Source organism: Scyliorhinus canicula, chromosome 1 (assembly GCF_902713615.1).
Source record: "Scyliorhinus canicula chromosome 1, sScyCan1.1, whole genome shotgun sequence".
Taxonomy (NCBI): Eukaryota; Metazoa; Chordata; class Chondrichthyes; order Carcharhiniformes; family Scyliorhinidae; genus Scyliorhinus; species Scyliorhinus canicula.
Window position 1 is genome coordinate 74,464,780 of NC_052146.1, and position 13,980 is coordinate 74,478,759.

General features: G+C 46.2%; 1 protein-coding gene across 1 annotated transcript in view; it reads left to right on the forward strand.

The window, feature by feature from the left end:
- rsph14 (radial spoke head 14 homolog) overlaps positions 1 to 13,565 on the forward strand; it is a 998,814-nt gene extending 985,249 nt beyond the window's left edge. The window contains exon 6 of the mRNA XM_038793258.1: positions 12,542 to 13,565. Within this exon, the coding sequence (XP_038649186.1) occupies positions 12,542 to 12,780 (239 nt within the window). The 3' untranslated portion in view covers positions 12,781 to 13,565. The remainder of the gene's footprint in view (positions 1 to 12,541) is intronic.
- The last annotated feature ends 415 nt before the right edge of the window (positions 13,566 to 13,980 follow it).

Consider the following 13,980-nt stretch of genomic DNA (forward strand, 5'->3'; position numbering starts at 1 on the left):
TGGATGGGTGTAAAAGATCCCATGGCTCCATTACAAAGAGTAGGGTGCCCTGACCAATAGTCATCACTCAATCAACATCACACAAAAAATCACAGATGATCAGGCCATTGTCGAATTGTTGCGTGTGGCAGTTCGCAGAGCATAAATTAGCTGCCACGTTTCCTGCAATACAACAGTGAAGACACGCCAAAAAAAAGTATGTTATTGGCTGTAAGTACATCGAGATGTCTGGCAGTGGTCGAAGTGTTAGAGACATGCACGTTTTTGTTTTTTAAAGACACTACATAAATACAAGTTGTTATTGCTGACATGTGCCAGCACCAAATAAGCACTCCCAACCAAGTTAATGGATGGAATATCACAGGTTGGGAGTGCTTAGTTTTTCGTTATAAAATTGTGACACAAAGGGAGAGAATAGTGCTTTGCTCTGTAAACATGCAACAGGACCTCCCCCCTCCCCACTCCCCTTCCCCACATTGTTAAGGACTGAATTTTAATTGTAGAATCAGTGAAAGTTAAAAGTCGAGCTTTAGTCACCCTGGAGTGTCCCTACCCTGAGGCGAAGGAAAAAATTGTTCCTCCTTTTATTCATAGCGGCCATCAGCCTGATCAAAAAAAGAGTAGGTAGGGAAAAGCTAATCCCATTGGTGACTATTCATCAGGTGTCTGTCTGTGTGCAGTGTGCACTTTCCCCCCGTGTCTGCGTGGGTTTCCTCCGGGTGCTCCGGTTTCCACCCACAGACCAAAGATGTGCAGGTTAGGTGGATTGGACATGATAAATTGCCCCTTGTGATCCAAAGGTTAGGTGGGGTTACTGAGTTACATCGATAGGGAGGGACCGTGGGCCTTGGTGGGGTGCTCTTTCCAGGGGTCAGGGAACCAGCCTTTCACTCTGACAGGGAACCAGCCTTTCACACAGACAGGGAACCAGCCTTTCACACAGACAGGGATCCGGCCTTTCACACAGACAGGGAACCAGCCTTTCACACAGACAGGGAACCAGCCTTTCACACAGACAGGGAACCAGCCTTTCACACAGACAGGGAACCAGCCTTTCACACAGACAGGGAACCAGCCTTTCACACAGACAGGGAACCAGCCTTTCACACAGACAGGGAACCAGCCTTTCACACAGACAGGGATCCGGCCTTTCACACAGACAGGGAACCAGCCTTTCACACAGACAGGGAACCAGCCTTTCACACAGACAGGGAACCAGCCTTTCACACAGACAGGGAACCAGCCTTTCACACAGACAGGGAACCAGCCTTTCACACAGACAGGGAACCAGCCTTTCACACAGACAGGGAACCAGCCTTTCACACAGACAGGGAACCAGCCTTTCACACAGACAGGGAACCAGCCTTTCACACAGACAGGGAACCAGCCTTTCACACAGACAGGGAACCGGCCTTTCACACAGACAGGGAACCAGCCTTTCACACAGACAGGGAACCAGCCTTTCACACAGACAGGGATCCGGCCTGTCACACAGACAGGGATCCGGCCTTTCACTCTGACAGGGAACCAGCCTTTCACACAGACAGGGAACCAGCCTTTCACACAGACAGGGACCCAGCCTTTCACACAGACAGGGATCCGGCCTGTCACACAGACAGGGAACCAGCCTTTCACACAGACAGGGAACCAGCCTTTCACACAGACAGGGATCCGGCCTTTCACACAGACAGGGATCCGGCCTTTCACACAGACAGGGATCCGGCCTTTCACACAGACAGGGATCCGGCCTTTCACACAGACAGGGATCCGGCCTTTCACACAGACAGGGAACCAGCCTTTCACATAGACAGGGAACCAGCCTTTCACACAGACAGGGAACCAGCCTTTCACACAGACAGGGAACCAGCCTTTCACACAGACAGGGAACCAGCCTTTCACACAGACAGGGAACCGGCCTTTCACACAGACAGGGAACCAGCCTTTCACACAGACAGGGATCCGGCCTTTCACACAGACAGGGATCCGGCCTTTCACACAGACAGGGATCCGGCATTTCACACAGACAGGGAACCAGCCTTTCACACAGACAGGGATCCGGCCTTTCACACAGACAGGGATCCGGCATTTCACACAGACAGGGAACCAGCCTTTCACACAGACAGGGAACCAGCCTGTCACACAGACAGGGATCCGGCATTTCACACAGACAGGGAACCAGCCTTTCACACAGACAGGGGTCCGGCCTTTCACACAGACAGGGATCCGGCCTTTCACACAGACAGGGAACCAGCCTTTCACACAGACAGGGAACTAACCTTTCACACAGACAGGGATCCGGCCTTTCACACAGACAGGGTTACGGACTTTCACACAGACAGGGAACCAGCCTTTCACACAGACAGGGACCCAGCCTTTCACACAGACAGGGAACCAGCCTTTCACACAGACAGGGAACCAGCCTTTCACACAGACAGGGAACCAGCCTTTCACACAGACAGGGAACCAGCCTTTCACACAGACAGGGAACCAGCCTTTCACACAGACAGGGAACCAGCCTTTCACACAGACAGGGAACCAGCCTTTCACATAGACATTGAAGCAGTCGTGCAGTTTCCTCTTTGAAGGCTTTCCGGCTCGACGATATCATAAATTGACAAATGCTAACTGCCACTCTTGCCTTGTTGATGCTGGCACCACTCACAAGCTGATGAAACCATGGGCGTTATACAAGATTGCTGGGTTGCCATGTAGTGATCTGCCATCATGAGGGTTTCCCTGCATTCCTCTCAAAGTGCCAATTAAAAGCTGGAAATGAATGGGTTCATTCCAACATTTTGGGGAGTTGACTCCTTGCCTGCACTGAAACCCACACCTAGTTTGCTGTTTATGTTCTGCCCAATTAGCTAAAAGAATGTGAAGACAGCTGCCCGTTTGTATATCAGGGGCTGGATTCTCCAATAATGGAGCTATGTCCCTTCGCTAGCGTAAAAACACAGGCGTTTCACTGAAGAAAGCCCTGAGCGATTCTCCTACCTGCAGGGGGCTGGCAGGGCCCCGTAGTGCTTCTCGCAGCTCTGGCTGCGGATAAGGAGCCCCGCACGTCCAGTCAGGAGTCCGCGCATGCGCACGGTGGCAGCCTGCAGCAGCCGCCCTGTGCAGCATGGCGGACTCAGACCACGGAGTGGCATTAAAACTGTAGGCCTGCCGAGATTGCGCGCTCCCGTGGGTCCGTGACGCCCGATTGTTCCCCTGGCCATCCATAAAGCCCCCCCCCCCCCCCTCCCGGTGATCGATCCCCCGTCCCCCACCAGGGCGGCCGTGGACTGAGTCTGCCGCTGCCACCCGAGGTTCCCGACGGCCGATTGGTGGTTAGAACCACGCCGTCGGGAACTCGGCCAGTTTTACGCGGAGAATCGTGTTGGGGGGGCCTCTGTGAATAGCCCCCTACCCGCGCCGCACAGCTCGCGCGTGAGTGACTCCCGAGCGGCCGCGGAGTGGCGCCGGTCCCGATTTCTGGGTAAACTGCCATTCTCCGTCCCCGTGCCGAATGCAATTTCAGTGTGGAGGTTTGGAGAATCCAACCCAAGGACTTTAAAGCGGAGGATTTGGAAAGCAGTGGCAGGATCAGTCAGAGTTAGCATGGATTTATGAAGGGAAAATCATGCTTGATAAATCTGTTGGAATTCTTTGAAGATGTAACCCAGTACAGTCGACACGGGGAAGCCAGTCGATGTGGTATATTTGGACTTTCAGAAGGTGTTTGACAAAGTTCCGCAAGAGACATTATTGTGCAAAATTAAAGCGCACGGGATTGGGGGAAATTTATTGAGGTGGATAGAAAACTGGTTGGCAGAGATGAAACAAAGAGTAGGAATTAATGGATCCTTTTCAAATTGGCAGGCAGTAACCAGTGGGGTACCACAGGGATCGGTGCTGGGACCCCAGCTACTCATAATATATATTAATGATTTTGATGAGGGAACAAAATGTAACATCTCAAAGTTTGCAGATGATACCAAATTAGTTAGGAGGGTGAATTGTGATGAGGATGCAGGAATCCTACAGCAAGATCTGGACAGGTTGGGCGAGTAGGCAAATCAATGTCAGATGCAGTATAATTTGGATAAGTGTGCGATTATTCACTTTGGAAGCAAAAACAGGAAGACAGATTACTACCTGAATGGTTGTAAATTGGGAGAGGGGAGTGTACAGCGGGACCTGGGTGTCCTTGTGCACCAGTCGCTGATGGTAAGCATGCAGGTGCAGCAGACGGTAAAGAAGGCTAATGGTATGTTGGCCTTCATTGCAAGAGGTTTTGAGTATAGAAACAAGGATGTGTTGCTGCAATTGTACAGGGCCTTGGTGAGGCCACACCTGGAGCATTGTGTGCAGTTTTGGTCTCCTTCTCTGAGGAAGGATGTTCTTGCTCTCGAAGGAGTGCAGCGAAGGATTACCAGACTGATTCCAGGGATGGCGGGACTGTCATATGAGGAGAGATTGACTAGGTTGGGATTGTTCTCACTGGAGTTCAGAAGAATGAGGGGGGATCTCAGAGAGACTTATAAAATTCTAACAGGACTCGACAGGGTAGATGCAGGCACGATTTTACCAATGATGGGTGTGTCCAGAACCAGGGGTCACAGTTGGAGGATTCAGGATAAACCATTCCGGACAGAGATGAGGAGACATTTCTTCACCCAAAGAGTGGTGAGCCTGTGGAATTCATTTCCACTGGAGGTAGTTGATGCTAAAACTTTGAATATATTCAAGAGGCGGCTAGATATAGCACTTGGGGAGAATGGAATCAAAGGCTATGGGAAGAAAGCAGGATTAGGCTATTGAGTTGGATGATCAGCCATGATCGTGATGAATGGCGGAGCAGGCTCGAAGGGCCAAAAGGCCTCCTCCTGCTCCTATCTTCTATGTATCTATGTATAACAGGGAGTATCAGATACTCTGCACTCCCAATATAGATAGCAAGCTGAATGCACATGGTTTTATTCCTGTTGGTTTTCATCTGGTGAAGGGATTTCTGCCTCTGTGGACTTATTAACGGGAGTAGTTTGAGATGATGGTGTTGATTGTTAACTTGCTACTCTGTCCTTAATCTGGCACCTGGCATTGATTGCCCATTATAGAAACAGCCCAATTTTCGTTGGATGTGCGAAGCAAGGGCAGCACGATGGCTCACTGGTTAGCACTGCAGCCTCACGGCGCTGAGGTCCCAGGTTTGATCCCGGCTCTGGGTCACTGTCTGTGTTGAGTTTGCACATTCTCCCCGTGTCTGCGTGGGTTTCACCCCCACAACCCAAAGATGTGCAGGTCAAGTGGATTGGCCACGCAAATTGTGCCTTAATTGGAAAAATGAATTGGGTACTCTAGATTTATGATAAAAACAGGATATGAGGAGCAGAAGAGGTGTAAAGCAAGCTGCTGATTCACTATCAGCTGTTTTACACTGTCTTAGAAAGTCAAATTCTACCCCTGCCTGAAGTTGAAAATGAGTCCCTGCTGGAAAACAAAATGAAAACGAAAATTGCTTATTGTCACAAGTAGGCTTCAATGAAGTTACTGTGAAAAGCCCCTAGTCGCCACATTCTGGTGCCTGTTCGGGGAGGCCGGTACGGGAATTGAACTGTGCTGCTGGCCTACCTTGGTCTGCTTTAAAAGCCAGCTCTTTAGCCCTGTGCTAAACCAGCCCATGCATAAGATGTATGCAGAAATGTATAAAAAAACAACAAATTAATTTTAGATGAAAGAGTTAAACATAGATCCAACAGAATTAATTAAAGCAACGATTCACTGTCTTCCGGGAAGGCTAGAAATACACGCCAAAACATTATTTAAAAGGATTTACAGTGCTTCAGTAATTGGTTGTCACAGCCACATGCAAGAATAATTGAAAAGACTAGTCACTGCTGCTTTCTTGAATATTTTATATTTTTGTACAGTCCAGAGAGTTAATTAACATCCAGGCAGTTATATAACAAGGCAGAGTTGCAAATGGTGAGTTCTGGAATAGAAAACCAGATCAGATTTTGTATTCAGAGCGTGGAATCATGCACCCTTCAATGCTATATACTTTCATTAATGTGAATGTTGCAGTACTCAGACTCCTATTGCATGTAGTGATTTGCCTGGCAATACTGCCTGATGTTAGCCAGAAAGGGCCCTTGCTGCATTAACCCAAGTAAAATTATAATTATATACGGCTAGATAAATAATTACTGGAGGTAGTGGTGGAGGCTGGGAAGTGACGTACCAAAAGGATCATAGCTGAGACCACTGCTGTTCTCAATTTACATCAATGATTCGGACTTTGGAATCAAAAACACCATTTCTAAATTTGTGGACTGCAAACAATTCTGGGGGTGGATAGTCAACATTGAAAAGGTCTGCAACAAATTGCAGAAGATCATGATCCATGATTCGTTTTGGGGCAGCAGGGTAGCATGGTGGTTAGCATAAATGCTTCACAGCTCCAGGGTCCCAGGTTCAATTCCCAGCTGGGTCACTGTCTGTGTGGAGTCTGCACGTCCTCCCCCTGTGTGCGTGGGTTTCCTCCGGGTGCTCCGGTTTCCTCCCACAGTCCAAAGATGTGCGGGTTAGGTGGATTGGCCATGCTAAATTGCCCGTAGTGTCCTAATAAAAGTAAGGTTAAGGGGGGGGTTGTTGGGTTACGGGTATAGGGTGGATACGTGGGTTTGAGTAGGGTGATCATGGCTCGGCACAACATTGAGGGCCGAAGGGCCTGTTCTGTGCTGTACTGTTCTATGAATGAACTTTTAGAGTGGGCAAATTATTGCTATTTATTTATTAGCTAATCAATTAAATAATTAGTTAGAATACCTTGTGCAGTTCTGGTTGCCATGTTATAAAAAGGATGTAAGGACAGTGGAGAGAAGGTAGAGATGATTTACAAGGAAATACATGGATATACATATCAGGAAATGATTGACAGGCTGGGTCAGGTTTCTCCTGAAAAAGATAACTGAGAGACGACTTATTAGAGATCTTTAAAATTCTGAAAGGTTTTGATAGAGTGGATCCAGAGAGACTGTCTTCTCTTGTGGGGAAGAGCATAACCAGAGGCCATCAATAAAATTAGTCAGCAAGAAATTCTACAAGGAATTCTGAGAAACTTCTTTACCCAGAGATGTGGTGGGAATGTGGAACTTGCTACCGCAGGGAATAAATACTTGAAGTGAATAATATTGATTCATTTAAATGGAAGTTGGACGAACACATGGAGGGAGATGGGAACAGGGAGTTACGATGAGAGATTTAGATGAGGGAAGATGGTAGGAGGCTCAAGTGAATCATGAACTGGTTGGGCAAAATGCACTGTTTCTCTGCCTGTGATCTTACATTGCTACAGCTGTATTAGTGTAGTGTTCCTCACCACAAGAAGTCAGAAAAGAACCTGAGTTAGCACGCTGATGATTGCTTTTACTCTTCAAGATTGACGTTCGAACAACTTTGTCATCCTCAGATGCGTTCAACTTTAATCATTTCAGGCTTATCTCTCCATTGAAAATTAAAAATAACTCCAGATTATCTTGGGAGGTCAAGCAAAGAAAATCTGAATGTAATCTGGTAGTGTCTGGTAGTGGCATGGTGGATTGGTAACGCCCAAATATGACACGGTGGAGGGACACGCTTTGGAGGCAGATTTGGAGGAAGGGGAATGTGAAAATTTAGTCTGAGGCACTCCGGATTCACTCCCCACCTCCAGGAGATTTTCCCAGGGGTGGACTTCCTGTGACTGCAGCTATGCAGCAGACAGCCAGTCAAAGTTTTTAAAATGCAAATTAGCCACTAATTGTGCGCAGGAATCAAACCTTATGGAAGGGACATGGGTCCTGCACTTCCAAGAGCCCAACAGGGAGTCAAAGGAGGCCTCATGGCAGGATGCCGGAGGGACATTGAAGGCTGCTGGCCATGGCACTATCAGGGAGTTGCAAGTATCATATCCCAGTGTGATATGAACTTTCAGCCAGTACTTTAAATCTTTGAACACAAACAATTAAAATGGCTCTTGAAAATTATGTGACCATTGGCATTTCGAGCTCCGGACAGTCCTGAGTCTCAAGCAAATACCTAATTAAGACCAGAAGACATAGGAGCAGAATTAGGCCGCTCAGCCCAGCGAGTCTGCTCCACTATTTAATCATAGCTGATATTTTTCTCATCCCCATTCTCCTGCCTTCACCCCATAACCCCTGGTCCCCTTATTAATCAAGAACCTATCCATCTCTGTCTTCAAGGCACTCAGTGATTTGGCCTCCACAGCCTTCTGCTGCAAAGAGTTCCACAGATTCATCACCCTCTGGCTGAAGAAATGCCTCCTCATCTCTGTTTTAAAGGATCGTCCCTTTAATCTGAGATTATGTCCTCTGGTTCTAGTTTTTCCTGCAAGTGGAAACATCCTCTCCACATCCATTCTATCCAGGCCATGCAGTATCCTGTAAGTTTCAATAAGATCCCCCCACATCCTTCTAAACTCAAACGAGTAGAGACCCAGAGTCCTCAACCGCTCCTCATACGACAAGCTCTTCATTCCAGGGACCATTCTTGGGAACCTCCTCTGGACCCTTTCAAGGTCAACACATCCTTATCTACGGGACCCAAAACTGCTCACATTACTCCAAATGGGATCTGACCAGAGCCTTATACAGCCTCAGAAGCACATTCCTGGCCTTGTATTCTAGCCCTCTTGACATGAATGCCTTCCTAACAGCCGACTGAACTGAAACAGAATATTGAACTAGGACTCCTAAGTCCCTTTATGCTTCTGATTTCCTAGGCATTTTCCAATTTAGAAAATAGTCTATGCTTCCATTTTTCCTTCCAAAGTGCATTAACTCATACTTTTCCACATTGTATTCCATCTGCCACTTCCCTCCTCGCCTACCCCAGTCCTTCTGTAGCCCCCTTGCTTCCTCAATACTACTTGTCCCTCTGCATATCTTTGAATCATCGCAAACTTAACAACAGTGCTCTCAGTTCTTTCTTGCAGATCATTAATGTATATTGTGAAAAGTAGTGACCCCAGCACAGACCCCTGAGGCACATCACTAGTCACCGACTGCCATCCTGAAAAAGACCGTTTTATCCCCACTCTCTGCTTTTAGCTAGTCATCCAGTCCTCTATCCATGCCAGTATCTTACCCTTAACACCATGGGCTTCTAACTTATTTAACAGCCTCCTATATGGCACCTTGTCAAAGGCCTTCTGGAAATTTAAATAGATCACGTCCACTGGCTCTCCTTTGTCTAACTTCCTTGTTATCTCCTCAGAGAACTCTAACAGATTTGTCAGACATAACCTGCCCTTGATAATGCCACCCCCTTTATCTTCCAAGTTAAATCCTTGGAAGGATTTCCCCTAAAAGGGCTGGTTGAGCACAGGGCTAAATCGCTGGCTTTGAAAGCAGACCAAGGCAGGCCAGCAGCACGGTTCAATTCCCGTACCAGCCTCCCCAAACAGGTGCCGGAATGTGGCGACTAGGGACTTTTCACAGTAACTTCATTTGAAGCCTACTTGTGACAATAAGCGATTTTTATTTCAAATCCCCATCTCTGGTACAGTTTAAAAATTCAGTGCAGAGATAGTGGGCTGGATTCTCCGATTCTGAGACTAAATGCTGAAGCCGACGTGGGAACAGTGGCATTTTACGACTGAAAAATCATTGCAAAAGAGCCAATGATCCTCCGTCTGGTGGGGGGCTAGCAAGCACGCAGGGTAGAGCACCCCGCTCTTGCTGCCGATACGGCCGGAGAATTGCTGGGTCTGTGGCCACGCATGATGGTGCCCGCAGCGGTCACGCCGTGCAACATGGCACCAGCCTCACGCAGACCCAGCCTGCCAAATAGTGCCATTCTTTGGCCAGGCTTGCCATCCCCAGACCACCCCCCACCAGTGCCTCCAGCCCCTGCCAAAGCCCCCCCATCCGCAGATCATCTCTCCCCGACTGTGGCGTCGCTGGAGTCAGACGCAGAGTTCCCTCCAGAAAATAAAATAGCATGAGGGACCCACGCCGTCAGGACCTCGGCCGGTTGGAGGCGAAGCACCAGGAAGGGGCCTCAGGTAACGTCCTGAGGCCGTCCACACTGCGTGCGGTGTACTCCTAGAGTACGCTATTTTGGAGCATCGCAAAAGCGGCGGCGCCTCCGCTTTCGGCGCCAACATGGATTCTCCGCCCGATCGCCGAACGCGATTTCGGCATAATGGTTAAGCACAGACATTGAGTAAATGTCTTTATCGTCACAAATTCACAACAAAAACTGTTATGATCAGAGTTGGAGTGGTTAAAATAGAAGGGCCGTAACAGAGTTCACCTGAGAACTAACCACCTGGAAAATGTGACTACATGAAGCCTCTGTGAACCCGCTGCAGTATAAGACTTTCACTTCAACTAAAGCATCAACTCACATAAGAAACTACAGGCCCACCACAACAGAGACTGAGATAAACATTAATTGTATTGTTTTACCTTCATCTTAATCTAATCCTGGCATGTGGGAAAGTGTGTGGGAATTGAGTGGGTGAGTGAGTCATTTCACATTTTTAACCATCTGGGACAAGTATCTAATAATAAATAACTCTGAAAAAGCTTCCTGCTGGCTTCGTTAGATGGCACAATCACTCTGAGGTAGGAAAATGCGCATTGCTTACATACAAACATATTGAACACTGGCAATAAAAAATACATAAATTCTGTCCATGGTGCGGGGCTTAGCCAAAGCAAAGCAAAGCATTCTCGTGCATAGTTTGCCTCTCCACATTCAAGGCCTTTGATTTATATTCAGAACCCCAAAGCCTTTCGGTAGCATCACCTTTTTTGAGGCATTCTCAAGGATTGTGACTGCCTCAGCGTATTGCAGCTTTCCCAGTGGTGCTGTTGTCTGCCAGCCTTACAGGCACTCTTATTGGATGTTCTGCATCCATGCCCTTTCTGCCATCCTTAACTGCATGATCAATGAGGAGGAAGAGTGTTAAATGACCGCCTCCTGTAACATTAATCCGCACGGTTAACAGGGACAAGCGGGATAAAGGGCGTCAAGAGGACCCGAGGCTTTATAATTTTAAAGTAGAGAAGATTCTGCCAATGTATCATGATAAGTTGGATTTTTAATTTGCCATCCGTGAATGAGGCCAGTATTGCAGATCCATCAGGTTATAGACGTGATTTGAAGGGAAATTTTAAAAAGCTGGTGGTTTCTATACTCAAAACTGTCCCCAGAAGATCATTGGCTCTGTGTTCTACTCCAAGATGTTCCTCTCAACCCCTTGGTCCAATTATTGGCTATTTGTTTGCTTCAGGAACATTGGGTGGCACGATTCTTGTGCTGTCTATCCTGAACCATAAAAATGTGTCATGTAGATAAGGAATGATCAGAGCGAGTGACCAGAATGAATGATAAATCCTATCCAAAGTATTAAAACATTGCAAGCCCTTAAGTTTTATTCACATTATCTTAGATCCCTGAAGCATTAGATGTGGATTAGAGAAGCACAAGTGTTTTTTAAGGTATGAACTCAGAAATTACTGGTGTTGATATTAGTAATGAGGGTTGTAGCAATCCACTGCCAGGTATTTTAGTTGAGGTGTTGACCCATTGAAAATTAAAGAGCAATGCCTCTGTTAAAACAGTGTCATATGAGAGTACCTTTAAGAAATGGGTGTTTAAGAAATTTACCTTTAAGAAATGGGTGATTATCAGTGATGTCAGAGTGTGGGTGGAGCTGGGCTGTCTGTCAGCTTTTTACTTTCATTTTAGGCTGTTTGCTGCAGGGTGTGTTTTAGTTTCGTTTTCAGTATTGGAGGTGAAGCCAGACAGAGCAGGTGCACTGTTGATCTCTCTGCCATGAAAAGACTATCTCATGATCATTTGGTGAATTCAGAATTATAAATGTTCTCAGTAGTGAATGTAAACCTGATGTGCTTCTGTTAAAAGGTGTCTCTTTTGTCTCTGGATGTTTTTTGGGAAGTTATTAAGGATTACTTAGTATTATATTCTTTGGGGGTTGTATTTGAATTGATGGTTGCTAAGATGTTCACTGTATGTTTTAAAAAGGTTAACGTGAGTTCCGAGAATAAACATTGTTTTGCTTCAAAAAATACTTTTCCATTTCTGCTGTACCGCGCCTGTAGAGTGGGCCGTGTGCTCCCCATACCACAATCTATTAAACGTTGTGGGTCAGGTGAACTCCATGTTACACTTTGGGGTTCTCTAAACCCTGGCCCATAACAACAGCAAGCAGAAGAATGAAATATCAAAGCGATTGGTATCACTGCATTAAACAACAATCCATTAATGTTGGCAGTAGTAATTTCTGGACTATTCATAAATGAGAAGGAGTGCGAGTGAATCTGTGTAAAAGGTGGCTGGGTTTGTTAGGCCTAATGGTTTATCTTGTTTTTTCAAAAAATATATACTCTTACGAATTTAGCAGCTAATTGCTTTCGTAGAATTGGCTCTGTTTGCTACAAATAATTCAAAATTTTTGCCAAGTACTTTATTGACCATGGTGAGTGAGTGTGTCCGTAACGTGGACTCTGTTATGTATTCACAGGAAAATATGCAGCACTGGAGGTGAACATCATTCCGTCCTTACTCATCCTGGTGAATGATCCAGGGCCTAAAGTGCGGCTCAATGTCATCAAAGTCATCACAACAGTGTCTGAGAGCCCGGAGGGGAGAAGGCTGCTGCTGGACCACGTGGCATTCCTACAGGAAAAGCTGCAGGATCCCAGCGAGGCAGTCCGAAAAGCAGTCAAGATCGCCATTGACATCATCACCTGGACGCCCTAGCTACGATATTCAACATGCAATAATACCGCACTTTGGCCTATTTGACCTGATAAACTCACATTCATTTTTCTAATCTTGCTTTCCCATTTTTATTTTCAATCATGTTCACATCAGCTTCCATTTCTTCTCCATCTCAGTCTGCTGTCTGCTTCTTATTGATCTTTCAGCGTCCTTAGTTTTGACGAGGGATCACTGTCCTGAAATGATAACCCTATCTCCACAGATCCTGTCTGTCCTGCTGAGCATTTCCCCTTTTCATTTCAAATTTCCAGCATCCTTTGTATTTTGCTCTAGCATTCTCAATTGGTCTGAATTTCCTGCTGTCTTTCATAGCTTCCTCCCTCGCTCTATCTGAAAGACTGTGATGTATGGCTGCTGTGAAGGCATTTGTGCTTCTGCCTTGTTAGACAGTGACAGGTAATGGTTGTCAGCTTCGTATTCTGGATGGTTCAGGGTTGTCAAAACAATTAATTCCATTTGCTACCAATAGCTAGCTGGTCAAACCTGTTATTTTAACCTTTCCTTTTTCTGAAATAAAGCTATTGAATACTCATTCTGCTTGCTCTTTTCTCAAATTATCTTTCATACTCTCTTCCACGTCTATTTTTGTCTCTGTCTTACTCTCTCATGCTTGCACTGCTCTGCTTTCCATTTTATGTTCCCTCTTTCATTGGATTTGATCATACTGAGCGTAATGAATGTGACAATGTTCTGTGCAGTCATTTGGCTTTCTGGTATGTTGGACACAGTTTGTTAAGTGGAAATAAACTGCAAATATCACTCAGGACTTGTATGGCCTTAAGTGTGTAATTTTGTTAATTACCTAATTATTATCACTGTCTCAATCAAATTAGTTGAAATCAGCATGGCTTCTTTGGAAGAGTTTGTTGAAATGAAAAGCTGTACTCCTGACAGATCAAGAGTGTGCTGGTACAGCAACAGAAAAAGAACAACAAAAGTATTTCTGTGCCTTTATTTCACCGATAAGTTGAAGATCATTAAAGCAGGTAATCAGCAAGTGTAGCAAGGAGTCAGTCGATCACAGTGAGGACAGCAGGGAGACATTACAATTAGGTCGATAAAAGGGAAAAATCCTGATCTCTGCCAGAAGATGCGGATGCATGAACATTGACAAGAGCAGGATTGTAAGAGCTGATCCGGCGCCCTCTATATGCTGAAATATTTGCTGTTACTCAAAGT